The 27,695-nt window shown below is 55.3% G+C and overlaps 1 protein-coding gene and 1 pseudogene across 1 annotated transcript; one reads left to right on the forward strand and one right to left on the reverse strand.

Moving 5' to 3' along the window:
• Positions 1 to 9,437: 9,437 nt before the first annotated feature.
• LOC145530583 (taste receptor cell protein 1-like) lies at positions 9,438 to 12,267 on the reverse strand. Its single transcript, XM_081552146.1, has 6 exons — positions 12,134 to 12,267; positions 11,482 to 11,606; positions 11,316 to 11,374; positions 10,610 to 10,698; positions 10,406 to 10,449; positions 9,438 to 9,948 (listed from the first exon to the last, which is right to left on the reverse strand). Exons 1-4 carry the CDS (start codon positions 12,171 to 12,173, stop codon positions 10,683 to 10,685), a joined length of 240 nt encoding a protein of 79 aa, XP_081408272.1. The 5' UTR covers positions 12,174 to 12,267; the 3' UTR covers positions 9,438 to 9,948; positions 10,406 to 10,449; positions 10,610 to 10,682.
• A 4,250-nt stretch (positions 12,268 to 16,517) lies between these two features.
• LOC145528596 (stress-induced-phosphoprotein 1-like) lies at positions 16,518 to 26,271 on the forward strand (annotated as a pseudogene).
• The last annotated feature ends 1,424 nt before the right edge of the window (positions 26,272 to 27,695 follow it).

The raw sequence follows: 27,695 nt of genomic DNA on the forward strand, positions 1-27,695 counted from the left end.
GGGAGGCAGTGCTACTGCCGGTCACAGTTCACAAAGCCCGTTCCATTCTTTGATAGGAATATTGATGGCTAAGAGCTGAAGGCAAAGAAGCCAGGGTGGGGTGTGGTGGCTGCCCGCACCCCTTGAGACTGGAACGGGGCCCACTCCACTGTGGTTCCATCCAAGTGGCTCTTCTGACCCCACAGTTCCCCTGCAACTGGCTAAGTCTCCTGCGCTGGGTTGCAACCAGGCAAGACTTTTCAAGCAATCACCTGGAAAATGCTCTCCTGGGCCCCATGGAGAAGGGTCTTAGGCAGAGCCCTCGAATCTAGGTTTTAATTGAACTCCCAAGGGGACACTGAGTCAGGAATCATTTCCAGTAACACGGACTACTCCTCCCTCTGGGTCACAGGTGGGGAAAGCGGTCCAGGAACTCGCTGATGGTCGCATCAAGTCAGGCGCTGTGTCCAGACCTAGAGCAGACCAGAGGCGGTGTCCAGTCCTGAGGGCTCGGGGCCAGTGGGGAGGCAGAGGACGTTCTGTATCCGGCTCTGCTTCGCCCTCTGTTGGCTGGGCCCAGACCTGCCGTGGCCTGGCTTCTCTCTGCGCAGGTGGCCTCACTAGGCAACACGTGCGGCCTCTTTCCCTTTTACATTAATAAAAGGAGGCAGGTGCTCAGGTGAGCCCTCGGTTTGCTTGAGGCCCTGCCCCCTGGCTGCCCCACCTGCTCCACAGCTCAGTACAAACGGCCGAGGGTCCCGACCCACTAGTTTTGCAGCCAGGAGTTAAGCCTGCAAGGAGGTGAGTGAGGGGGCAGCTCTGTAGGGTGTCAGGTGTGAGGAGGAGAGCGGGGCTATGGGGGATTGAGGGGTACGAAGACACCCCACTCCAAACCTCCATGGCTTCCTCCCCGGCTTGTCACTGAAGGGTTGGAGTGAAGGGGCTGTTCTCCCTCGGTCCCCACAGGGGTAATGGAGCAGGGCTCACTCCCACCTGATGAAACATGCCTCTGCTGACCCCAAAGGCCCCTCTAGAGGTGGCAGTGGTCGCCTCAGCCCCTGGGACCACCCCTCCGACCCTGTCTGCTGCCCCATAGGCCTGGCCCCAGCTGAGGAAGCCGGGGGTGAGTGTGGGTGGCTGTGGGGAAGGCGGCGGGGGCGCTCTGGCCGGTGGGCACCAGGCCCTGCTGCTGGCTGCTGTCTTCTGTGCCCTCCGGACCTCTGCCTGGGCAGCTTCCCCAATCCCCCCAACCCCTCGTACTCCCCAAGGGGGTGCCCAGCCCAGTCCAGCACCGGCCTCCAGCCCCCAGGGGAGGGGCCGCAGGGCCCTCCTCTCTCTCCCCTGGCTGGACTGAGGTTGGCAGGCAGGTGGGGGGCTCCTTGGGGACCCCAACCATGGGCGTTCTAGCTGCTGCCCACTCAGAGCTTATAGCCACCCCACCTGGCCCCCCTCACCTTGCCCCAGCCTCAGCCTGCACTGGTCACTCCGCTTCCTGCACCCCTGCCTTTGTCTTCCAGGGGCCCAATTCCCAGGCCCCTGTGTCTTCTCAGGGAATTAGGGACCTAGGCTCCTGGAAAGGGGTTGCTGAGCCTCTGAGCTCCTTGGAAGGACCTCAAGAGGCCCCTCCAATGACTGCCAGGCCTGGCAGGGGGCCCCCTGCTCCTCTTTCCACCAGCCCCCAGATAAAATCATCAACAAGCCCCTGTCCTTCTCACATAGGGGTAGTGAGGCCGGGGCGGTCCTTTCTCCTCCTGATGGTTCATAGCCTGGGATTCCAAGAGTGGTGGCTTCTCCTCAAACCCTACTAAACCTCCCTTCCCCAAGCCCCACTGTCAGAAGGACTGGGGTTTGGCTTGGGGCCCCACAGCAGAAAATCTAGAAGCTTCTGCCAGCCTCTTGCCTGCTGAGGGCTTGGCCCTCCTTCTGGAGGGTCCTCAGTGAGGCCTGGGCTCCCATCCACCATGAGTGGTGATGAAAGCCCCTGCTTGGGGAGGCCTGGGTCCCCCAACAGCTCTGGGCCCTGCCCTCCTTTCTGCAAAACTTGGCACCTCCTCGATGTGGGAGAGCCAGGGCCACCCTGACCAGACTTCCCTGCCACCTCTCAGCTTGCCACCTTCTGGCTCTGAGGACACATGGACACCTGCTTCCAGGTGGCCTGTCTTTCCCAGCCCTGTCTACCAGCACACTGGCATTGCTAAGCCCCACAGGTGGCACAAGTCCCAGCCACTACATCTGGGCCCCACCAGCTCTGCCTGCTGCTTCCCCAACACCGCTTTCTAGCCCAATGGGTGTCCCAGGCCCCCAGCCTCTGGTTCCCCAGCCCTTGCCAGTTGTCCAGCTTGGAGCCTCTCTGGACCTCATGCTGCCCTAACTGGAGGTAGCTCAGGCCCCTCTCCTGGGCTGGATACCCCTGGCCCCCTCCCCTGGCAGCCTAGTTTCCTCCAACACTCCTCAGGACTGGTGGGGACAGTGCCAACCAGGATTCTTGGCCTCCTTAATCAATAGAAATTGATCAGAGGCCAGACAGGAAATTCAGGCAAGACTTTATTAGGGCCCCTGCTGCAACAGGGAGGAGCCAGAACAAGTAACAGTTTCCCTTGCTTGCTTGCTCTCAGGATGGTGGTGGTGGTGGGGAGCAGGTTACTTATATGGGGTGAGGGTAGAGGTGTGTTCAGAGGTTGGGTCAGAGGGTGGCTTAGGTGGTTTGCCCACCCCTTAGGTGGTGCTGTGTGCAGAGGGCATGCTCAGTATCCTGCTTTTGGTCCCGGTTCTTCAGAAGCGGCAGTTGGGCTTTTTGGTCTCTTTCTATCTCATCCAGAATTTGCCCCCAACTGAGCAAAGAGATGTGTGTCTGGGTGCATGCATTGCAGCACTGCAGCAAAGGATCCCTGGCCTGCCTCAAGGAGACCTCTCCCTGCTCAGCTGGTGCCACGTTCTGTGCACCCGGTGTGCTTTCCATGCAGCCCCAGCAGGTCTCCCTGTTTCCTTGTGGTCCCCAGGCTGACCTCCCTGATGGGGTCCTAACCTCCAGCTGGGCCCACCCTGAGGCTTCTGCAATACTTCCTCTCGTGCTGGTCTTCCTCCCAGGGACCCTTCTGGAGCTTGATGCCACGGACTTCAGGGAGGCAGAGCCCCTTCCCCCTTCCCCATTGGCTCTGTGGCTGGGGGACCCACGCCAGGGCATCAGACCAGTCCAGACCCACAGCCTCCTCCTTTTTGACTGCTGGCCCATCCACAACCTGGACACTGGAGCCCCCGGGCATAGAGGTGTAATGACCCCCAGGACATCACCCTCAAGCAGAGCCTACCGGCACTAGGCCCTGGCTCTCAGGGTAGAGCCAGGCAGTGGGCGTGTCCCTGGGCAGAAGGGCTCAGTGCTGAGGACCCAACTGTCCTCCCGCCTTGGCTGCTGGGGCCCCCAGCTCGACTCACTCAGGGGTCCTGGAGACCACCACAGGAGGCCGTAGCCAGCTGCAGGGAGTGCCTGCTGTTTCTGTCCCTCTTTTTATGTCTCCCACTTGGATGTAAAGGGCTGGGCACTTTGAGGGGACTACAAATCCCCTCTGGTCAGACTTGTGGGACCGCCCCTGTCCCACAGGCAGGTCTGAGCAGTCCAGGCCCAGTCCTTCCCTCGAGCAGAGTCCCTCTGTCTTTTCAGCTGACCAGCAGGCCCAAAGCCCGGTAATGGTTGGGTGGCCTGTGTCCTATTCCACTCTATCCCCAGCCCCTGAGGGGGCCTGGCTCCAGTCATGGCCTGGAATGTGGGCACTTTAGAGTTGGCGGTCACAGACGGCAGGTTGTTACAGCATGGCCTGCCTGTGCCCAGGGCCTGGCCACCAAGGCTCCCATGCCCTTCTCCACTTCCATGCACATCATCTATGCACTGCTCATTCCCCATCCCCACCCCGGCTCAACCTGAAAGTCATCCTGACAGTAAGAATAGTGCCACCCAAGTTATGGGCTGAGCAAGGGGAAGCCTGTCTAGGGGGTGGCTGGTAAGGGGCCTGAGGCCGAATGTCTGGGAGTTCCTCTCTGCTCATTTTCCTTTCTCCTTGGCTCTCAAAGAAGGCAGTTTTCTCCTGCCCGGCCCCAAACACACATTGCTGCCCCTGGCCTTTCTCTCTCTACCCACGTGGGACTGATGGTTTGTTTTGTCCTGGGTTCCACGTGAGAGGCAATTATCCCTCCCTTCCTCTTCAAAGGCCAACTGAGGCAGCAAGGTGGATAGATCCCCCATGGCCCCAGCTCTTAATGACAGAACCGAGCCCAGTCCTTCCTAGGTGGTCATGCCCAGTGGAGTCCATGCTTAGAGGCCTCCCTCTCCTCTGTCCAGATGCTTCCTGTCCTCCTTGCCGGCCTCCTAAAATCCAGTCTGTTTCTAGTATGTCTTCTCGGCTCCATGCGTTGGGTAGACTGCTAAGCCTGGGGTTGGGGCCCTGCCCGTCTCTGAAGCCCCTTCCAGGCTGGGGAGGGGCCTGGCCTCCAATGTTGGCTAGCCCGCTGGCAGAGTCCTCGCCATCCCAGCTCCCTGCAGCCAGAGTGAGTGTGGGTGGAGGCTGGGGCAGACTCTGCCTGCCACCTCAGGTCTTCCTAGCACCGTGGCAGCCAAGCGCCAAGGTTGGCCAGCGCATGGGTACCTACTGCCCCTGGTGCATGGGCCTGGCCTCGCTCAGCCCCAGTGGTGTGCGTGGGGAAAATGCTGCCCACTCTCTCCTGGAACATGCCCACTATCTCACTTTTGTCCCTCCTGGGTTCCCTGGCTGACCCTGTGAGGATGCCTGTCACCTACCCTTTTGACTGCCCCGTGGCCCAGCTCAAACCTTCCCCTAGCTAGCCCTATGAACCTTTTCCCCAAGGGTCATCCTCCACTTCCTGCCTCCTCACTGTACAGCTTTCTGTAGGGGTTCACGTTAGGGCTGGGTTTTAAAGGATGGCATGTGAGAGTCGAAACTAGGACCCAGATGGCTGTGATCCCCTCAGGGCAAGGCCCTCATCTGCCCCAGCCTCACCTTCTAGAACAGCCCAGAACCCTGCCTCCTTTTGTCTTGGGCCTTCTGGGAGCTGAGGTTGCCCTTGTTTGCCTTCCAAGGCCCTATCGACATCCTCTTATGACAGTAGGGGTTTTCCCGGGTTAGAGTCTCTGGCAAAACAAAGCTAGAGTACTGATCCAGAATGGCCCGGGGCTCCTATTCACTGTCTTAACACTCTGACTGTATTGTGCCCTTCAGGGTATACCTTGGAGCACCTGGAGCCCGCAAAGCTGCCTGTCACCTTGTTAACGCTGCTCAGAATGAAGGCCAACTCAAGCCCACAGAGCAAGCCGAAAGCGGGTGCAGCCCCTCCATCTCCATAGCATCTGAGCTGGGAGGACGCTATTCCCAGGGCCTGGGGACAGAATCAGGAGGACAAGGCTCCATAGGCTGTCCTCTCGAGAGGTAGTTCTGGGTTCCGGGATCAGGACTGCCAAACCTGGCCCTTCCCCTATGAGTTTCCTGGCCCCAGAGATAGCAAGCAGCTTGTCCAGGTGCAAAGTGGGACCTTGGACTTCCTTCTCACTCAGCTGCGCTTTCTCTCCCCACCCCCACCAGCTCTAGAGCAGCCGGGCAGGACAGGCCCTGTGAAAGCCTCTCGTCTCCCTTCACATCTGGTTAGGAGGGGGAGGGAGGAGATGGGTTGGTTTCCCTGCCAGCTCATCTCCTATTCAAGGAGAGTTGGCATCTGGGCTGCAGCATCTTGTTCTTAGTTGAGAAAAGTGAAAAATGAAAGTGTTAGTCGCTCAGTCGTGTCCAACTCTTTGCAACTCTGTGGACTGTAGACCGCCAAGCTCCTCTGTCCATGGAATTCTCCAGGCAAGAATACTGGCGTGAGTAGCCATTTCCTTATCCAGCGGATCTTCCCAACCCAGGGATCTAACCCCCAGTCTCCTGCATTGTAGGCAGATTCTTTACCATGTGAGCCACCAAGGAAGCCCCCTGGTTCTTACCTGGCCTTGGGAAAGATACCCTCACCTGCTTTCTAATCAAGGTACCCAAGACCCTAAGCCTGTCTCCCTAGAGGTCCTTAAACCCCTCCCCTGGCAGTCCCCCTCTTCTAACCCTGAGGGACCCAGGTCATAGCCATCCCCGGGGCTGTCCCACCAAGACTGGCTCTGGTCACTGCAGCTTCCTGCTGGAGCCTTGGGGCCATCACCTTGCCACCTTCCAGCCCTTGGGTGGACATCTAGCCCATAGTTCTTGGGCCCTGGACTTAGTCCTGAAGGTCTTTCTGTTGTTGATCAATCTTCTTGGCAGATGTAAGACACAGCTTTGCTGGATGTCTCAGATGAGGTTAGGCCTCCTCCCTGCAGCACTGACATCTGTTTGTCAAGCCTCAACTTGGCTATAGGCTGAGGGTGGGGATAAGGTCTGACTTATGTGGACAAGATGTCCCAGGAGGAAACTTGTTTAAGCTCATGGCCCCTGTAGTCTCTCTTGGGCAAGCCCCGCCCCGCCCCCTCACCAGCCCTGGGCTTCTCAGGTGGCACTAGTGGTAAAGAACCTGCCTGGCAATACAGGAGACATAAGAGACATGGGTTCAATCCCTGGGTCGGGAAGATCCCCTGGAGGAGGACATGGCAATCCACTCCAGTATTCTTGCCTGGAGAATCCCATGGACCCAGGAGCGTAACAGGCTACAGTCCATGGGGTCGCAAAGAGTTGGACACAACTGAAATGACTTAGCATGCATGCATGCCACCCTCCCTAGTTCAGGCCAGCAGAAGCCTGAGCACAGAGCCAGGCCTGGTGGATGGTCCCCAGGTACTGATGACCTTGGCCAACTGCTTGTGGACCTGAGCTCCCTCACTGTGGCTGGTGAGTGACACCCCTCCCCCAGTCTGCGGTCCTTTCAGGGGCCAGACCTGGACCCAGCTGACCTTTGTCTACTTCTGGCCCCTCCAGGCTCTCACTGAACATAATTGCCTTGCCTATTGTTTCAATTGTCCTTAACCCTCACGGACATCGCATCTCTTGTCTACCAGCCCCTCACCAGAGACACAACCACCTTGGTAGGCCTGGGCCTGGCCTTGGAGTAGCCAGGGGGTCATGCTTTTCTTGGAGGCAGACTGCCCATCCCTGCCTGCCTCCCACTCCTGCAGTTGCAGTGGGAGCTGAGCCCCTTCCCGGGCCTCCAGCAGGTGCCGATTCAAGGTTCCCAGTGCATGTTGCGGGGTAGGGGTTTCAGCTGACAGCACTTTCCCTGGCCAGCAGGCCCTGGAGAGGCACTGGCCCAGTGGGCTGCCTTGTTTCTTGCCCTGCCACCTCCACAAACCTGGGGCTGCAGGCCCTGCCCCTGGGTGGGCAACAGAATTTTCACCTTTCTGGTGTAGATGCTAGCCCTACCCCTGCCATAGGCACGTGGTCAAGAACGCAGGCTCTGGAGTCAGGAGGCTAGGGTCTGAGCCCAGCTCTGTGACTGTCACCTTTCTCTGCCTCCCTTTCCTCAGCTGTGATGTGGGGATGGTAGCACCTATGTCACAGGTACTTGGTGAATACTAGGTTGTTAGAATGAACTGAACTCTGGAGGTGGCAGGCGACGTGATAAAGGTAGATTGCACATTTACTTCTAAGCCTCTATTTAGCTGGAGGTTGGGGTGGCGCAGCTCCAGAGTTGCTGAGAAACAAGTCTGTGTGACGGTGGGTTGTGGGAAGTGTCTTGCAGGCACCATCAGGCCCACAGGGAAGACTGGCTTAGGAAAGACTCGATTGTCTGTGTCGGGGAGCTGGCTTGCCACGCCCTTCCGCCCTCCAGCAGACCCTGGTGATGTCTGCCCAGCCCAGCGTCCATCTGGCTGGCTCACCTTGCCAGGTAGACCCTTTCTCCTTATGTGGTGCAGGTATTGTCACCTTATCTCCAGAGAGACCAGGCTAGGTCCCCACGTGTGGGTTCCCTTCCCTGTACCCTCTCCCTCAAACCCACAGAAGTCACTGGGTGTGTCTGAACTCTACCTTCATACAAGGCCTCACATGACACTCTAGCCTGGTTTGTGGAGGACCAGGCAACCAAAACCTGAAGATCAGGGAGACTAAGCTTTACCATCAACCTTGGCCCTCAGGCTGATTCCTGCTTATCTCACCCCCTTCTCTCCTTTCTCCCTAAAATGACTCTCATGGTAAGGGCAGCAGCTTGGGAGAACAAGGCTGGCATAACCCTCCCTCCCTAAGAAAAACACTAGCAGGAATAGGGACTTTCCTGGTGGTCCAGTGGCCAAGACTCCTCGCTCCCAATGCAGGGGGCCCAGCTTCAATCTCTGGTTGGGGAGCTAGAATCCTGCATGCCATAACTAAGACCCAGCACTGCCAAATAAATATTTTTAAAAAGAAAACCATTAGTAGGGATGTTTTAGGTATCCTGACTGCCAGGGGAGCGTCTACCAGGGCCTATTCCTAGTCCCTGGCCTGCTCTGGCCCTTGAGTCAAAAGTTGTAGAAAGAGGGGGCTGACCCAAGACGGGTGCTGGTCTTCTGGGTACCAAGGGGTAGGGCCTTGAGGGGCAGGGGCACTTCAGGAGTATGAATGAATGATTGCATATTCCAGAAGTACAGAGGAATCTCCTGGCCACGTGGTAGCTGTAGCTGCCAACTACACTTGACTCTACGTGGTGACCTTCCTGTTGACCTTCTCTGGCATCTTGGTGTCAGTTGCTGTCTTCTGCTGGGTAATCCCATGGTCTGGGCCCTAGGCTCCTGGGTCCTTTCACTGGGCCTGCTGGCTCTTCTGTAGGTAGAGGGAGCCTTTCAGGTAAGACTGAGCTGGAGTCCCCTTCCATTCTAGGTGATGGTTTCAAAGACCACAGGGACTTCCCTGGTAGTCCAGTGGTTAAGAATCCGCTTTCCAGTGAAGAGGGTGTGGGTTCAATCCCTGGTCTCAAAGCTAAGGTCTCACTTGCCTCCCGGCCAAAACCCAAACATAAAACAGAAGCAATATTGTAAAGCCTTTAAAAGGCCATCACCCTGTGCTACCAAATTTCTCACATCGCAGGGGCTCCAGGAGCTGCTTGAGCTTTGTGAGTCATAGCCTTCACCTATCTGGTGTCCTCCAGGAAAGCTGCCTTCACAGTCCTATCCTCAGGCCTCTGAGGGGCTGTTAGCTTGGCTTCCCTCTTAGGCCTCCCTAGCCAGGCAGTCTGTTCTCTGCACTGGGCCTGCCCCACGGCTCCAACCTTCCCTGGTGCATACCCAGTGCTCTGGTTTGCTGAGTAGCAACCAGGCCTCACCTTGGCCACCAGCCCTCAAAGCCCTTTCGTCTGAGGGTGGCCGACCCTAAGGCAGAGGTGACGCTGGGGCCACACTTTGCCCCCAGGAGTCCCCACCCCCACCCTTGACCCTGTCAGTCTTCTGCTCCACCTCCTCCTCCTCTACTCTGAGCCTCTCCCCCATATGTCCTCCTGTCAGATGACTGCCTAGAAACAAAAGCAATCTCTTATACCAACTTCTGATTGCTCCTGTTAATTTTCCATACCCTAAACAACCAGAGTTTGTCTTGAGGCCAGTAATACCTCCAGCCCCACCACCATGTCAGGCCAGGTGTGAGGAAGCTAGGTCTGTTCCCCTTCCCGCATCTTCTGCAGCCTCCGTATTGCCATGTTCCGCTCCCCAGGGCTTGACCTGAGTATGACGGTAACCTGGAGGGTTTTCCCAGACCTTGTGGGTGGAGGTGGCTGCTGTGGCTAATGCACGCTGGTCTCCCTGGTGTGGGTGGGGAGGTGCTGCTCCCCTCAGCCCGCCTCTGTCACTCCCTCAGAGTCTAGTTCTTGGCTGAGCTGGAAGGGAGGAAGCCTCCCCATGCTGTGGGGAGCTCAGGCTAGGGCCTTTCTGCTCTGGCCCTGCTTCTCAGGGCTGAGCGCTGACTCTGGAAGGCTGGGAGCAGGTTGGGGCAGGAGGAGAGGTCTGGAATTTGGTTTCACTGGAGGAGCAACAGCAGGAAGGGGCACCTGGGGATGGAGGAAAAGACAAAAGCCAGGAGTCAGGAATCACAAGGTACCCCAATGTGGTGCTCCCCACCCTCCTCTGCATCCACCTGGCCCTGGGGTCCCCCCTTCTCCGAGGCTGAGGAGGAGTCACTGCCTGGTGCTCCAGTGGTGGAGGCAACCCCCCACCCCCACCCCCAGATCTCTTTCCCTGTCCCAGCTCTCCTGGCCACATGGGGCCCTGAGTTCTGTCTCTGTCCACCCACCCACTGCAGCATTTCTGAGGGTAAGTGGAGCCCGTTTAGAGGATTCTGCTTGACCACCCCGGGATCAGCCCTCATGAGAGAAGGGGTAAACTTTTGGGGCACAGTGACTGTACCACCCAGGCTCTGTCAACACCCTTCTGCACAAAGCCCTGGTGGCTGGGAGGCAGACCCCACCCAGAGTAAGCACCCCAGAGGGACTGACCCCTGTGCCTTACCGTGTTTGGCTGGACACCCCAAAGCAGGTCTTCCGCTTCTGCACCTGGAGTGGGAAGGGTGGAGTCAGGCTGAGCTTTCTGGCTGGAAGCCCCTCAGCTCCTTTGGGTGGGCTCAGGTGGGAAATGAGCCCTCAGCTTGACTCAGAGGGTCAAGGGTCCAGCCTGTGTCTCAGGAAAATGCCCCTGGCCCAGACAGACACTCACCAGGACCAAGGTGAGTGCAATAAACAGGAGACCCAGGATGATGAGAGCCACAGCATAGCAGGGGATGAAGGTGTCAGGCTGACCTGAGGCTGTGGAACAAAGCAGGGAGATGGCTGGTGTTGGTCACCATTTTCTAGACCACAGACCCCTGAGAAGGCACAGCCAGGCCTATAGAGGAGTCCCGAGTGAGGAGTCCTCGCCCAGAAGTGCTGCAAGAACAGAGCTCTGAAGCTGGGGCCACCTTGGAGGGCTCCCAGGAAGAGGAGGCTGGACCTGAACCCTAAAGAGCTGGGGGGCAGTAGGAAGAAGGGAGTGGAGGAAGGGGTGGCAGGCCGCAGTGTCAGTGCAACCAGGGGCAGCGAGGCAACAGGCCTGAGGCAGGAGGCAGATGGATAAAAGATAGGGAGGGAGGCACTGACCGAGGTCTGGGATGACCATCTTCATGGAAAGGCCCTCAGTTTCCTGCAGGGCTCGCAGACCCTGGAGCACGCAGCCCTGCATGACGGCTTGGGCCGGCGCAGGCCTGAAGAAGGTGGCGGCCACCCTGGCGGTCAGTGGGTCAGGCCTGGCCAGAGGATCATCACCAGTGTCAGGAGGCTAGAGAGCCTGGGGGCCTCACTCAGAAAGGCCGTTTCTCTGAGCCCCTGACCCCACCCTCAGAGTCCAGCCCTGGGCCCCAGGTCACCCAGAGCCGCCAAGGACTTACTGGAACTTCTCCACCACCACTTGGCCGAAGGTCTGCAGAGGCCTGAGGATGGTGGTCAGCTGGGGAGCAGAGAAGATGAAGAGGGTCACGGCCTTACTGCAGCCTTGTTGGGGCCCCTCCCTGAGGCCTCCAGCCTCCTGCTCTTCCCTCCCCTTCCCCACTTAACCCATCTCGTCAGTTGCGCCTGAAGTTTCCGGGACTTAGGGCTGGCTTTGTCCTTCAGGGCCTCAGTGAAAGGTTGGTTCAGAATCTGCAGCCACACTTCGCGTAGCACCAGCTCTGCTTTCTCCCCTAGATGGGCGAGGAGATGGCCATCAGCCTGCATCCGTCTCCCAGGAGCCCTGGGCTGCACACCCCAACCTCTATACTCTCAGCCAACAGTCAGCCAAATCCAGTCTGAGGCTCAGTCCAGCCCTGCTGCCTTAGCCCATGAGCTAAAAATACTTTTACATTTTTCAGATAGTTGAAAAACATCAAAAAGATGGTATCCTGTGGCACAGTTACATGACATACAAGTTTCCGTATCCGTCTAGTCGTACTGGTGCACAGCCACGCCCATCTGTCTATGTGATGTCTGTGGCTGCCTTCCCCCTATAAGGGAGCCGTCAAGTAGTTATGACAGACACGACGGCCCACAGAGCCTCTCTATCTAGCTCCCCACCTAAGGTCCCACATCTGACTCTTCTCTGTGACCCCAGGACAAGAGTATGTGTGACTGAGATGAAATTCTGTCCAATCTCCAAAGGAGGAACACTGAGACCCAGAGAGATCAAGAGGCTGCCGGCCAAGGACACCCGGGGATCCCAGCCCTGACTCACCATTGGCCATGATGCTGGATTTCTGGACAGCAGGATCCATTATGTTCCGGGCCAGGTGATTGGCCAAGCCAGGGAGGTGGGTACCTATGGGGTTCTGGAACTTGTATTCAATGTAAACGCCCACCCACTGGTCTGCATTACTAGGGCAAGTACAAGGGGGGAGTGCAAGGGTTACAGGCTCGGCCAGCACGTGTTTCTAGAAGCAGGCATCTAGCCTCCCACCCCAGCACATCCTCAGGCTCAGGGCTCCCTGTCTCCTAAGGCAGAGCTTTACAGGGCCAGCTGGGGCTACCTGGGACAAAGCCCTCCCCTGGTGGCCCCTGAGCCCACGGTTCCCATGGCCTGGCTCACAGCCCCCTCTGCCCCAGGGCATCCCCCAGGAGAGGAGGAGGGCAGGCTGGGCTGCAGGGAGAGAGCCCCACCTACCTGAAGAGGAGCAGGGGGCCCTCCTGGGGATGTGCTGAATAGAATTCTGCCACCAGGGCTGAGACCTGTGGGGAGTCCTGGAAGTCAGGGTGGGCCTGGAGCTCTCTCCTGAGACCTAGCGTCGGGTGGGGAGGACTGGCATAAGGCAACTGAGCAACTCCTTAAACCTTGCGTTCTGGGTGCCTCCCTCGGTCACCCTAGTGCTGGCCCTGGGTAGGGTGTCTGGTTACAGAGCCTGACCATAACCCCTTGGGACGAGCTGTTGCCTGCCCCAGACAACCTCCCCAACCCCAGGCAGAATGTCATCCCTCAAACTGGGGCCCAAAGGGTAGGGCTGTCTACCCTCCATGCCTGCCTCCTCCCACAGGGCCATGGCTGAGGGCCGCCCCACCCCTCACCCCCACGCCACAGAGGCCTGCAGTCAAGGAAGGCAAAGTGAGTCCCAGGCCTTGGAGGGCAGGCCAGAGGCCACCTCACCTGTGGGAGGATCTTCTTTTCCAGCAGGACAAAGGGGGCAGAGCCAGGCAGGAGGAGCAGGGGATGGAAGGGCTCCATGGCTGTGAGATGGATGCTGAGGGTCTCCAGGGCCAGGTCAGTCAGGTTGGACCCTGAGAGCCATAGCTGGGAGTTCAGGAGGCCCTGGAAGCCTTCTGATCCACCGCCCCCTGCCTCATGGCTGGGATAGGGGGTGCACCTCTCTAGGGAGCACCCCCAGCTGTCCATGGGCACTAATAAAGGTAGGGGGTGGGGGAAGATGGGCGGGCAGAGACTCACCATCCGAGGCGAGGCTGCTCTCATCCAAGGACAGGTTCCCCAGCATCCGCCCTGCGGCCTTCACTGAGCGGTGCAGGGTCCAGAGGACTTCACGGGCAGAGGGGCCCGGGACGTGGCCCCCAAACACAAGGGAGGCATTCACAGCTGCAGAGTCGGGCCTGTGGACAGACTCCTCCTTACCAAGGGTCCAGTGGGGACAGGGAGAACCCTGGGGGACAGATGAGGACCTAGCTGGTGCACTGGACCAGGGTCCTGAGGAAGGAGGGAGCTGTGGACCGGGTCGCTGACATCACCCCTCTGGGCCTCAGCTGAGCTCCTAGCTAAAATGGGGATAATGATGCCTTTCGGTAGGACTAATGGTGCAGTCAGCAGAGCACACAGCAGGTGCTTGGGAAAGCCAGTCCCCTTGGATAGCCCAACAAACTGGCTCTGATGGGAACACTGGGAATCCCGCCCAGGGAGACGGCTGCTGTGAGCAAGCAGGAAGTCAGCCTAAGCCAGACTGAGGAAAACATCTTCGGTGGTATCACATGGAGCAGGGGGTCGGGAGAGAGGGAGGTAACAGGCCTGAAGAACTCCTGTAAGCCTGTGGGAGGTGGGCCATGTGGCCACGTCCCAAGGAGGCAGCCTGGCCTGAGCACGGGGTTGAAGGAGTTTGTGGGAAAAGATCTGAAAACAAGCCGCCTCAGGACCCAGGCTTCCTTCATCCTTCCCCAGAGTACCCATTTTGCACTGTGCCCTCCTGGGTTTGGGAAGACAAAGCCTCTGTTCAGACCCATGGCAGGGAATCCAGAGACTGATTTCAGTTCAGAGGGGAAACTTTCTAACCAACTTGGGTCAAGGAAAGATAGTGGTGGTGAACTTCCCATCACTTTGTATAATCAAGCTTCCATCAAGGTCCACACTGAGCTCACAACTCATATGGAGCTGTGATGATTTGGACTTCCTCAACCTTTTCTATAAGATTTCAGGACTGGCATCTGCTGACCAAATCTGGCATTAGGACTCCCACAGCATCCTCAGAGGCTCAGAATCAGAGAGCCCCACCCCAGAGAATTTGCACTTGCTTACATGTCATTTAATTTCCCATGTGGGGCTTGTGGTAAAGAACCCACCTGCCACTGCAGGTAGATGTAAGAGACGTGGGTTCAATATCTGGGTTGAGAAGATCCCCTGGAGGAGGGCATGGGTATTGTTGCCTGCAGAATCCCATGGACAGAGGAGCCTGGTGAGTTCCAGTCCATAGGGTTGCAAAGAGCCAGACATGACTGAAGTGACTTAGCACACAGGCACATGTCATTTAAGGGCTCTTGGCCCCAAGGAAGTCCTTTGCCTTCTCTACCAGGTTCAGGCAAAACCTGGTACCCCTACCCCAATCCTGCAGCTGGAATTGGAGCTCAGAGCAGGCAGGAGGTCCCCTAAGCTCGCACAACCAGATGTGGGCCTCCTGCCTGCCCACTGAGGGCTTTTCTGGCCCTCAAGGTGCTATGGTGGAGCTGGGCAGGGCAGGGCAGCCTGGCTGAGTATGCTTGTGGCCTGAGAAGGCGCAGACCGGCTGGCAGACAGGTGGTAGACGCTGAGAGACTCGCTCACTCACCTGAATTGCAGGACACCAACGCCCTCAAAGCTGGAGAAGGCCTCATGATAGAGGGACTGGAGCTGGGGACAGACAGAGCCAGGTGAGGGTCGTCACGGCCCCCCCACTTCTCCACAGCATCAGCTCACCCTCGTTATCTCTGGTCCGGGCCCTGCAGTGGCCTCACTGTCCACCTGGACTGCCCGGGGCCATCCAAGCCTTCCCCGCATGGTTGCCAGAGTCCACCCGCCAACCATCCTCTACTGAGAATGGCAGGGTGCCCTCAGCTATCCAGCAAACGCACTGCCTTCCCAGGCCTTTCCTTCTCTGCAGTTTTATTGAAAATTGCTCTCCAATCCAATTGGCCTGTATGCCCACAGCCGCCGCCCTGTAGGCGGCAGCCCCTCCTCCTAATTCTCCCCCGCCCAGCCCAGGCCTCGAGCCTTCTCCAGATGGCCCCTCTCACTCGTGACCCTGGACCTCAGCCTCTACCCACCTTTCCACCTCAGGGTCCTCACACACGTCATTTCCTCTGTCTAGGAAACGCTTGCTCATTTCATCTGGCTTAGCCTTCTGTCCATCCCAGTTAAAATTCTCCTTCCTCAGAAAGGTGTTCTGTGGGTAACCCCCTGACCCCAGCTATCTAAACCAGTCTTCTGCTTATCCTGTAAGAGTTCCCCACACCCAGCCTCTGCAAGAGTCTCTGCCTGGCTCCCCCTTCCTGCTGGAGCCACTCACAGGACAGGCTCAGCTTTCTACCTCTTGGGCTCCCACCATGCAACCCACATGCTCCTCCCCACACCAATGAGAAGCCCAGGGCGGGTTTCACTCACTCCATACTTCCAGAGCCCCTGTGGGCATCCCACCCTGGGCCCAGCCGCCCTCAGGGAGCCGTGGTTCACAGGGAGAGGCAAGCTGGGATGGGACAGTGTGGGGAAGGGAGCCAACAGAGGGAGAGATACCAGCTCTGTGGGGCCAGGGTCTGAGTTGCGGGGGGGAGGCCCCTCCAAGGGCCAGGGTAGTGGAGGGTATGAGGTGGCCCAGAGTGGAGGAATAGCAGGAGCCAAAACACAGAGTAGAGACAGGCCTGTGCTCAGAGGCAAGTGGGGCGGGGTGGGCTGGGGTCAGCACTCCTGAGCAAAGGAGGAAGCCCACACCTGGTGTCGGATGTTGTCACGCAGCAGCTGGTACTCCGGGGAGGCAGGGTTCCCAAGTGCCATCACCGAGGCTTCATTGGTGATCCTGAAGGTTACAAAGTGAGTCACACAGCTGGGTCGTGGGGAGGGGGATCTCGAGTCCTGCAATGAGACAGTCTGGCGGGGACGAGACAAGGAAGATGACTGGGGGGAGGCCACACCTCCAGAGACTCTGGGGCAGCCAGCAAGAAGGCCAAGGGCACATCTAAGGGAGAGGGTGGCCAAGGAGGCTGGGCTGGCAGGGACCAATGGCCTAGGCTGGACTGTCCATTGAAGTGCAGCCAGAGGTGGCTGGGGAGGTGGAAAGCTGGAAACATTGAAGAGACAGCCTGTGGTTGTGCGGGGGAGCACAGATGCAGAAGCGTCCAGGGAGGTTCTGGCTCTGGCGGTAAAGGGGGAACCTGGGCCCACGATGGGTGACAGTGATGCCAATGTGGGCGATGGGGATGTGAGTGGGTATGATGGTGGCGGTAATGCTGATGACAACTGTGAAGAGGATACTGTTGAGAGCAATGGTGACACTGAAGGACCCAGGCCCAGACTGGACGCCAGGCCATTTCTGGGGGAGCCCGAGACCGCTGTGAGGGCTGCAGAGGCCGTGTGCAGCACTGACTGCGCTGTTGCTACAGGAGGAAGTGGCTCTGGGGCAGCCAACATGTGACTGATCGATGTAAACGCAAGTGGGCCCTGGGGTGCTGAGGACACAGCCTTCTCTGTGGCCCTTGGAGCCAATGTCAGAAGTGGGGCATTCCCTGGCCTGAAGTTGCTGGCCCCTGACGCAGACGGTGTCCAGACCTTGGGGTTGAAGAGGTTCCTGCTCACGGGCTGGGACTGCAGTTGGGGAGAAGCCTGTAGTGGTGATGTGACAGCCCTCTCTGGAGACCCAGGGACCAAGATCTCCTCTCCATCTCCAGGTGCAGCCACATGGGACACTGGCCGGGACTTGGGGGTGCTGTGGGCTGCAGGCTCAGCCACTGCAGATGGAGCTGGTCTGTGTGTGGTCCCTCCTGTGGTGCCAGAGGTTCCCAGAGGGGCAGGCTGGTTCGGGAGGAGCTGCAAGTCCAGGAGGAAGCCTAGGAGACCTTGCTGGTCCCCAGGGGCCTCTGGGAAAAGGCCTCTTGCCCTCCTGCCAGGAGCCTCCCCTGACCTCTTGGCTGAGGGAGAGACCACTGCAGGGACCGGCACCAAGCGGTTTAATGATGGGAAGAGTATCTTCTTGCTGCCACCTTGCAAAGCAGATGTGCCAGAGGTCCAAGGAGATGGGCCCAGGTCTTCATGAGCCGGAGGAAGGGGCAGGGCGGGAGCCAAGACCACCAGGACAGCTGCAAACCAGGAGAGGCCTTTTCTATCAGCCGCTCGGTGGGCTGGGAACTGGCCCACAGTCTCAGGTGCCTGCCCTCCCTGCCACCGCCCTCCTTTAGGGGACCCGAGAAGACCCAAACCCTGGCCCTGGCTCTGCCCCGAACCACTGGTCTACCTCCAGATAAATCTCCCCTCTCTGATCCAAGCCCACCAGAGACAGGGCAACCCTGCCCTGCCACCAGAAAGGGGAACTGTGAGGGTAGGAGGGTATACCTCAAGGGTCCCACTCTTTTCTTCCACCCCGTAGTAGGACCCTGTCCTAAGGGAAGTCCTTTCTGGTGAGACCCAGGCTGCTGGAGGGGGCTGGCAAGTGCTGTTCAGCCTCCAGCAAGGGAATGAGGCAATCACTTCATCACATTTCCAGAACCCAGCATGCTTGAGGGCTGAAAGGGGTGAGGGATGGGGAGGGCCCCATTTCTGAAAGCCATAATGCCACCTCTGGCTGCAAGGGTGCACTGAGTCCCATGGGGCCAGCCCAAAGCCAGGTTTTCCCAGTGAGTGAACCTGAGTGCCCTTGGGGGGACCTAAGGCTGGGGGGGCTGAGGAGGGGATCCTGGCCCGTCTCAGGATCCTTCGAGCTGACAAAGCCAGGCTGACATGAAGATAAGGAAGGTCAGCCCTGATGTGGGACCCCTGATGCGGGAGCCATGGGAGTCCCCGAAGTGAGCTGGCGGGGTCTGGAATGGGCCCCCCAGCGGCCACACCCCCACTTACCAGCCAGGAGAATCCCAGCAGATGGAAGCCACTGCCCAGCCATGCTGAGGGCTCCTGCTCAGGCTGCCAAGCCCAGAACCAGATGGGAGGAGGCAGGTGGAAGATTCCCTCCAGATCTCCCTTCAGGAAAGAAGTGCTGCCCGGCCGTGAGCTCTGGTCAGCAGAAGCCTCCAGCTATGCCCTGAGCTGTGTCTGCCTGGCCTCTTTCCACAGTCCTGCCCTGCAGCTCAGGCACGAGTCCCTGTGTCCTCCAGCAAAGCCCTTCTGTCCTTGGGCGGCAGGCTCTGTTGAATGAGGACTTTGTGTGCCAGTCCCACAACCTGAGAGGTTATAGGCTTGAAAATCTATTGAAGAGTGAAAAGTTCTGCCTGGTCTAGGGGTGGGGTGGTCTTCATGGAGGTGGTGAGGGTCTCAGTGGTGGCGATGATCTGGGTAGGGGTAGGCGGGGTGTTGGTGATGCTGATGGTGGGGTGGGGGTGGCTGTGGCGACAGTGGCAGTCATGGTAAACTTGTGATGATGGTGGAGGTGGTAACTGTGGTGGGAGCCCTGCAGGTGTCCAGGTGGGGTGGGACCTAGTGGAGGGCAGTGATATCTGTTCCCTGCCCCAGCTCCCACCCTGTCAGGCTAGGAGGGGAGTCTGGAGAGCAGATCAGAGAATAATCTCCATTATGCCCCCTGCACTGGCCCCACGTAGAATCCTGGCCAGAGGCCTGGACTGGGGATGTTGGATGTGGAGGTGGGTGGGCTTTAGGTCAAGGGGTCCTTCCTCTGCAGACCTGGCATTCTGGGCAGACCCAGAGTCTCTTACTGGTCCTTGCTGTGGTCAGTCCTGCTTTCCTCTCACCACCTCCTTCATCCCCTCTCCCCTGAAGACACAGGAGGAGAAGGAAGAGGGTGGCCCTAAGCAGCTTTGAGCTACTGAGGGCAGGAAGGGCAGGGGTCTGGTACCTTCATGGGAGCCAGTTAGGCTTGGGGCTCGGACCATGCTCCACACCTCTCCCTACACCTGGCAGCTGTAGGAGGTTCTCATCTCTTTCAAAGCCTCTCCCACCAGGCTCCTGGCTTGTGTGTGACCTCCAGGAGGGTCCAAGACCTGTCCCAGGTCACTCAGGACAGTCAGGCCGCAGAAACCCCTCAAGGGGAGATAATCCCTAGAACCCTTTACAGCAGGAAATCAGACCAGAAACTCCTGCCCTCCTTGCCTACCTCCAACCACCACCCAGCAACTCCTACCTGAATGCACCCCTTCTCATTTCTAAGGGAAAAATTCCCCCATGACCCAACCCCACCCTAACACATATATCATCCCAGGATCAGGCAAATGCCCCAGCCCAGCCCTTTTCCTGCCATTCAACTGCAGCTCAACTGCTTTGTAAACCCAAGCTACTCTGTCCACATACCCAGAGACAGCCATCTGCACCCCAGCCCCTTTTGCGTGAAGAGGTTAAGGGTCCAGGTCCCCCAGGCTCTGGGGTGAATGTCCTCCTAAGGGCAGGCTTTGTTCTTTGACAACTCCTGCCTCCAGTCCTAGTTTCATTGCCCCCATTCTCCCACCTGCCCCTCCACAGGTCTACATTCTGGCCCATGACCCCATCCCCCAGACCAGGCAACCCACTCCAGCACCCCCATTCTGTCTCCCTTTACTGTGCAACCGAGATGCCCAGGTCTTACCTGGTGATGCCAGGAAGCCTTTGTCTTGGGAGATGTCAGTGCTTCACAAAGGAGATGGTGAGCTCAGCAACCCCAACCTCCGCCTAGATGGGCAGGGCTGCCCCTTTCCCAGGCACCCTCAGGACCAGGAAGGTTTGCTTTCTGATGGCTCCAGTCCAAGAGTGAAGGCCACTCACACCCCAAGCCAGGCTGGACTAGACTCTCTCAGCACTGAGGCTGGCTAAGCAGTGATGGTCAAAGCAGGAGCTCCCAGGGACAGGAGAGGAGTGAGGGACAGAAACGTGCCTGAGGACCACTCCACACCACTGGGCAAGGGCTCTGGGCTCAGGCTCCAGAGGTGGGAGATGAGGACATGCTCTCTCCCCCCATCAAGCCCCGGCTGATCGAGAACAATCTCACAGAGAAAGCTCAATCAAGAACTAGAGATCAGGGCTCAGGGCTATGTCTAGGATCAGGGTTTAGGATATGCACAGGGATGGGGCTCAATATGCGTCAGCATCGGTGCTGGAACTTGCATTTGAGCTGGGCTAGACCTGGGCTGTCTCTGCTCCTCACCTGCGCTCCAATAGGAAGGCCATCCCAATAACTGAAATAACTTGTCTTCATCCTTGAAATAAACTGAGTGGGAATCAGCCCCAAATCAAGGATTTCAAAAAAAGAAATTTTAGAAGATTCACAACCTCTGGGGCAGGATCTGGAGCCAAGGGCTGGGTAATATTCCTCTTCTCATGGGCCAGCTCAGGCCCCTCCATCAGGACCTCCCCTCCTCCTCCCAGCTCCACAGCCCTGAGAGGACCACAGTCTAGCCTGGTTATCTAGTCTGCTGTTCTGTGTAAGAGCTCTGCACCCTCTCCATGCCCTGCTCCCTAACACAGCTGAGTGCAGAGGGGAGCCCTCTTTCTCTGTGATCACTGGGGGCAGTGGCTTCCTGGGGCAGGAGGAGGGCTGCACTGGGGGGTCATCCCATGACCCTAGTCCAGCACCAAAAGAGAGGGTGTGTGGAGACCCAAAGAGTCCTGGAGATCCATACAGCAGTGAGCAAGAGGGGGATCCCAAGAGGAGAAACAGGACGGGTCATCCCAGGACTGACCAGGCAGACATTTGCCTAGACACACCGGCAGTGGGGCCGGCGGATGCTCAGCTTTGCCTATGTACCTTCCGGAAGCAAGGCCTCTCCAGCTTCAAAGGTGAGTGTGAAGCTGGTCCTCCCCTTCCTGGCTGTCTCTTCCAGGCTCCCAATCCCCTAGTAGAGGAGTAAGGGTGGGGATCAGCTTACATGTCTCATGTGCCCCTTGGCAGGTGCCTGTCCATCCAGACCTTAATCTCCTGTTACTTTGCTCCTCAGAGAAGGGCTGCTATGATGGCCTGACGGCTCTGGCCACTTGCCCGGGACAGGACAGGAGGCTCATGGGAGGAACAGGGAGAAGAGTGGGGGAAGGCAGGGCCCTATGCATCCTCTGCTGAAGTCTCAATTCTCCATGAGCCTCTGGCCCTCCTGCCTGGCTGACTTTCGTCCTGGCCCACTCCCCAGACCAGCTCCAGCCAAGGCCCCTCTCCACTCTCACCTCTGCCCATGGCTGCTGAGATGGCCACATGCTAGCTCTGGGAAGGGCCAGGAGAGGTGGTATGAGAGAAGTGGCACCTTCCACTTCATTGTGCTTCCAGGGACGGTGTTCCAGGCTGAGAGAACAGCCTTAGCAAAGCTCTACAGCTAATTCAGTTCAAGCACAGGAGGGAGGGCAGACCCTTCCCCACTGTCCAGCCACTTTCCAGAGCCCCCACTTCCCTAGCTGCCTCTGGGACCCAGCCCAGGCTCCCCCAGGGTCTCAGTTTACAGCCCTGCCCATCACTGCATTACTCAGGTACCCAGGATGTCAACCCATCTATTCCAAGCATGTTGACAGGGTCAGAATCATTCTGTGAGCCCCTGTCAGAAGCAAGTGACAAGTAGAAATCCCAGCTGAATCAGGCCAACTGCCTGCCTTCCTGCCTCTGGCCTGCCTCTCCCCAGTCTTTGCCTCACCTGCTACCTGTCCTTCTGCCCCGGGAAATGACAGTGCCCAAGTAGGAAACCTGGCCCCAGACCTGCCCTTTATCTCCAAAGGTGCGTCCTCTAAGGAAGGTCAGGGGTCTGACACCTAATGCCATTTTTCCTGGGTTTTTATGCCCAGACTGGCCTCTCTGCTGCTGGAACCTCTGGCTGGATTTCCCCACTTACCAAGTCAGGCTGCATGTGGTGTTGAAAGTTGAATAAAAGGAAAATCATGGCTCTCAAACAGATGGAAAAATGAACACATGTTAAAGATTGTGTTTAATTCAGTATTAATGAGGGGACCAGGCAGACATTACAACCAGTTTAGGGGAGAATTCAAAGAAGCTTTAATTTATATGGAATAAAGAATGTTTAAATAGATTTATAAATACTTGTAAAACTGACTTTTTCTTATTTGCTTGATTATAAACGATTATTTTGCAGTGCTATCAGTCATCCTCAATGTAAGACTGTGAAAAAGAGAAATGTTTGTTTAAAATACATACATATATATATATATATATATACACACACACACAAAGTTTCAGAAGAATGGTTCTAATCAAAACAGTGCATAGTTTTCCATTGGAAACATCTAGTAATTTTTTTTTCTTATTCAAAATTTCCTTACAGTGGTCAGACTCTCTGAGCTGTGCAGCAGAGGAAGTGGGGCTTAGTAAGTATTAGAGACGTCAGGGAAGGCTTCCTGGAGGAGAGGGACTGGATAGGATAGGAAAGGGAAGGGCACTAGCAGAGACCACTAGTTGTCCCCGAATACTTCTATTTTTCATTACTAATACTATCCCTTCTTTTTCTTTGTCATACTGCGTGGCATGTGGGATCTTGGCTCCCCAACACAGGATTGAACCTGCACCCCCTCATTGGAAGCACAGAGTCTTAACCACTGGACTGCCAGGGAAGTTCCCAACTATCCCTTATTCTTAGCTGGGCATCCCTTTATTCCAGAATAAAGACTACATATCCCAGCCTCTCTTGTAATTGGTGTGACCATGGGATCTGGGTCTGGCCAATAGGATAAGAGCACCATGATTTCAGTTCAGTTCAGTCGTTCAGTCCGACTCTTTCCAACCCCATGGACTGCGAGCGCCATGAGAGATGTCCCCAAAAGGAAGCGATGTTACTCTCTGTCATTCTCCTCCTTGCTAGCTAAAATGTGAAACTCAAGCTCTTGAACCATGAAGTAGAGACTGTTAATGCAAGATGGTGAAGCAAACAGGAAGGTCCTAGACATCCTTGTGAAGTGACCTGACCAGTTGTAGACTATCCATCTCCAAACTTGTTTGGTATGAGAGGGAAATAGATGTCTATCTTATTCAAGCCACTGTTATTTGGGGTTTTCTATTTTTCATTGTCCTAGCCCTGACTTTACACCTGTTTTGGGTGGAAACTGTGTCTGGCCTCCCTTCTCTGACTTGGCAGCACCCGACTCAGCTGACATGAACAGAGCTCACTCAGTGGGAGCAGTGGGAAGTCTTCGGGGGTACACATCCCTTCCAGGCAACCCACACTTTCAGGTGCTCTTAGCCCTTCATGATTTTGCTTTCTTCATACTTCTCCATGTCTCCGCAACAAGCACCCTCCACTTGGGCTAAGTGGGAACACTCATTCTTTCTGGGTACATTTCCAACTCCATGCTTTTGCTTCTGACTCAAGAAGGTGTAGGGAGAAGGCAATGGCACCCCACTCCAGTACTCTTGCCTGGGAAATCCCATGGACAGAGGAGCCTGGTAGGCTGCAGTCCATGGGGTCGCGAAGAGTCGGACACAACTGAGCGACTTCACTTTCATTTTTCACTTTCATGCACTGGAGAAGGAAATGGCAAACCACTCCAGTATTCTTGCCTGGAGAATCCCAGGGACGGAGGAGCCTGGTGGGCTGCCATCTATGGGGTCACACAGAGTCAGACACGACTGATGTGACTTAGCAGCAGCAGCAGCAAGAAGGCGTAGGTAGTATGAACTGCCCATTTAAGTGAAGTGAAAGTCGCTCAGTTGTGTCCGACTCTTTGAGATCCCATGGACTGTATAGTCCATGCGAATTCTCTAGGCCAGAATATTGGAGTGGGTAGCCTTTCTCTTCTCCAGGTGATCTCCCAACCCAGGGATTGAACCCAGGTCTCCTGCATTGCAGGCAGATTCTTTACTGGCTGAACTACATGGGAATCCCATTAACCAAGGGAAAAACTGGAAACCAGCACAATGTCTACCTTTAATAAAAACCCTGGCTGCAGAGAAATAGAAATCTGCATGAAGGCATCAGAGAGTCAATACAACAGTGAAGAATTCCTAAACCAAGATACAAGGAGGAGACAAAAATTCAGAGAGGAAGGCTCAGCATTCGGAGCTGCATTTCCCATGGTGGTGTTTGGCCGATCCTAAAAAGGTAGCTGAGAAGCTGATCAGTATTTTGAAGAGCTTCTAAGTTACTATAGAGACAAAAGTTGAAGTCCACGACCTGCCAAAGTTTGGGGCAGGGTGTGCGTATGGCTCTTATAAACCCATAGACCATTGGTTTGGAACACTGGACGGCTATACCTTGGGAATAAGGGTGATCTGGAAGTAAGCCAAATCTCACATAAACTGCAGCCCAGTTTTCAGTCTCAATTCATAAAATTGGATTAAAATGATCTTGAATTGCTCATGAATTCAGGCACTGGGATAGGAAAACAAAATTGTCTCTGGTGGAAGATAACATTATCTTAATCCTCAAAACATTTTTCAAGCTAATGCTTTTAAAATGTTTGACACACAGTGAAGGCAACTAGGCCTAGAAGGAGACAAGACAACATAAACCAAGAATTAACAAAAGCCGCAGACAATAGAAACCCCCTCAGAGGATGGCTGCAAAACTCTCAACTTCAAGCCTGACTGGGGCACTGGGGCAAGGGCTATTCGTGGAAACTAGAGGCTCTTGAGTTCTCAAACGAATTTGAAGAAGACAAGCAAACCTCTGAGGAGGGTTTAAAACATAAGGCAAACAATCCTCAGCTCAAAGAAGGTTTACACACCATGGAGGCTTGGTTGGCAGAGAAGAAATTCATGAACACTTTCAACACACTCAATCTGTCCTGGAAGTTGGAGAGTGATCCCCGGACAAGGACACAGCTCACTAACCCTACCTACCAGGAACTAACGGAGCAACTATGAAACAAGCCATTCAACCTGGACACAAAACTGCAAAATCCCTGATCATGACTACTCTGCTCTCAGAGTCAGTGCGGGCAGTATGCCTGAGGAGGAGGAAGTTGCGACATCTGCACCACCACCTCCTCCCCAAAAGCAGACCAAGCCGGAGCCAAAGGAAGAAGATTTTTCCAGAGAAGAAGAAGCAGGCACTGAAAGACAAAGAACCAGGGGATGATAAGGAGAAAGGTTTTGACACAGCCTTGAAGCTCCATGACAGAGCCAAGGGCCTGGACTCCACCAACATGACTTATGTGACCAACCAAGCAGCCACGTTCTTTGCAAAGGGTGACTACAGTGAATTCCTGGAGCTTTGTGAGAAGACCGTTGGAGTGGGCCGGAAGGACTATCAACAGATGGCCAGAGCTTATGCTCGAACTGGCAACTCCTATTTCAAAGAAGTACAAGGACGCCATCCATTTTTATAAGTCTCCTGCAGAGCATTGAATCCCAGGTGTGCTCCAAAAATGCCAACAGAGCACTGAGCTGAGCTCCCTCTGCTATCCAGCAGCTTCCCACTAGCTAGTTTACATATGGCAGGGTATATATGTCAATACTGCTCAGCTCGGTTCTCTGTGATAATCTAGACGGGTGGAATGGGGAGTGGGGTGGGAGGGAGGCTCAGGAGGGAGGGGATATATAAACACATGGCTGATTCACAATGTTGTACAGCAGAAACTAACACAGCACTGTAAAGCAATTATACTCCAATTAAAAAAGAGTGCCAACAGGAAGGGAAAATTCTAAAGGAGCAAAAGCCTCCATAAGCTCTGCGTTGGCTTCAGAGGAGAAGAACAAAGGTAATGAATGTTTTCAGGATAGGGACTCTCCCCAGCCCAGGAAGCATTTAGACAGAGTCCATCAAACAGAACCCAAATGATGCCAGATTGTACAGTGATTGTACAGTGTGCAAATTGTACAGTGATCCAGCCTGCTATAGCAGACTCCTGTGGTTTTAGGTGGCACTCAAGAACTGTGAAGACTGTATTCAGCCAGAACCAACCTTCATCAAGGGTTTTCCATGGAAAGTGGTTACCCTTGAAGTGATGAAAGACTACCCACAGGTCACAAATGTCCAACCAGAAGGCACCAAACCTGGACTCCAATCGTAAAGGAGGTGATAGACGGTTACCAACGCTACATGATGGCCCAGGACAACCGACACGACAGTCTGAAGGTGTGAAGTGAGGGGCCGTGGCCACCTTAAGGTGCAGCAGATAACAGGTGACCCTGCATCATCCTGGAACAGGTACAGAAGTGCCTCTAGGAATGTAAGTTGGTGCAGCCACAATTTACAGTGGGAAACACTATGGAGGTTCCTCAAAAAAACAAACAAAATGTTGCCATATGACCCAGCAATCCCACTCCTGGGCATATACCCTGACAAAACTATAATTAGAAAAGATACATACATAAGAATTCCCTGGTGGTCCAGTGGTTAGGACTCCATGCTTCCCCTGAAGAGGGCATGGGTTTGATCTCTTGTCAAGGAACTACAACCTCACATGCTGCACAGCATGTCCAAAAAAAAAAAAAAGGATAGACACACCCCTATGTTCATAAGCAGAACTGTTCACAATAGCCAAGACATGGAAACACCCTAAATGTCCATCAACAGATGAATGGATAAAGAAGACGTGGTGTGTGTGTGTGTGTGTGTGTGTGTGTGTATACACATATATATAATGAAATTTTAATTAGTCATCAAAAAATGCCATTTACAGCAACATGGATGGACTTACAGATGATCACACTAAGAAAAGTCAGTCAGAAAGAGAAAGACAAATATCATATGATATCATGCCGGGAGCCAGCTCACAAGATCCCACCCATGACAGAGTCATGAGGAGAAGGCCTGACGAGCAGAGCAACTCAGGCCTCAGGGATTCTCGGAAGGCTGCCTCAGCGCTCACCTTAAAGATGATATCTATCCTTCTGATGCTTGCTGTAATAAACCTCTTCTTATTTTCTGTGACTTAGGTAAAAGGCCTTTCCTGATCTCTTCCTAAATAGATCAATCTGAAACCCTGATTGATAGGGCCCTTGGACGGTGGCACCCTATAAGATTGTCTAGGATATAGGTATTTTAATCTAAACTCCTCTTGCTAGCATATTAGTTTGTTTGATAAAAATACCTGTGCCTTTGGAGCTAATGTGCATGACTGCTCCTTAACAATAAAACAGCATTGAGAGCCTCTGCACAAAAAGCCCCAATGGGCACAGAACCCTTCGTAGGAAAAAAGGCTTGTTAAGAAATATAAGAAATATTGCTTTATGAAACTGTTACTTAGTCTATATTTACTCACTATGGTTTTACTCTTAACGTATTTAGCCTATATAATGAAAGCATAATAGTTAGAAATTTATATAAATAAAAGTTTAGCTTTAATACAAATAATAAGACAATTGTTAATTTAGCTGGTGATTTTTGCTAAGAACTGACCTTTGCACTACATTGTTTCAGCTTGCTGTACTATGACTTTATGGAACCACATTCTTTTCTGTTAAGCTCAAGGCATAGAATAAATTACTGAAAACAGGTTTTACCTTGAAACTTTCTATTGGTGAATTCTTTCCTGCTGTGCCTGATACAAAAGTGTTCTGACT

This window comes from Giraffa tippelskirchi, chromosome 12, assembly GCF_054371585.1.
Source record: "Giraffa tippelskirchi isolate mGirTip1 chromosome 12, T2T-mGirTip1v1.2.pri, whole genome shotgun sequence".
NCBI lineage: Eukaryota > Metazoa > Chordata > Mammalia > Artiodactyla > Giraffidae > Giraffa > Giraffa tippelskirchi.

Bases quoted from the DNA above. Each gene is read 5' to 3' on its own strand.
- LOC145530583 (XM_081552146.1), bottom strand. From the start codon at position 12,173: ATGGATCCTGCTGTCCAGAAATCCAGCATCATGGCCAATG. The intron at 11,607-12,133 runs GTGAGTCAGGGC...TCGCCCATCTAG, and splicing joins ATCCAGCATCATGGCCAATG to GGGAGAAAGCAGAGCTGGTG. The intron at 11,375-11,481 runs GTTAAGTGGGGA...TCTGCTCCCCAG, and splicing joins AGGCGCAACTGACGAGATGG to CTGACCACCATCCTCAGGCC.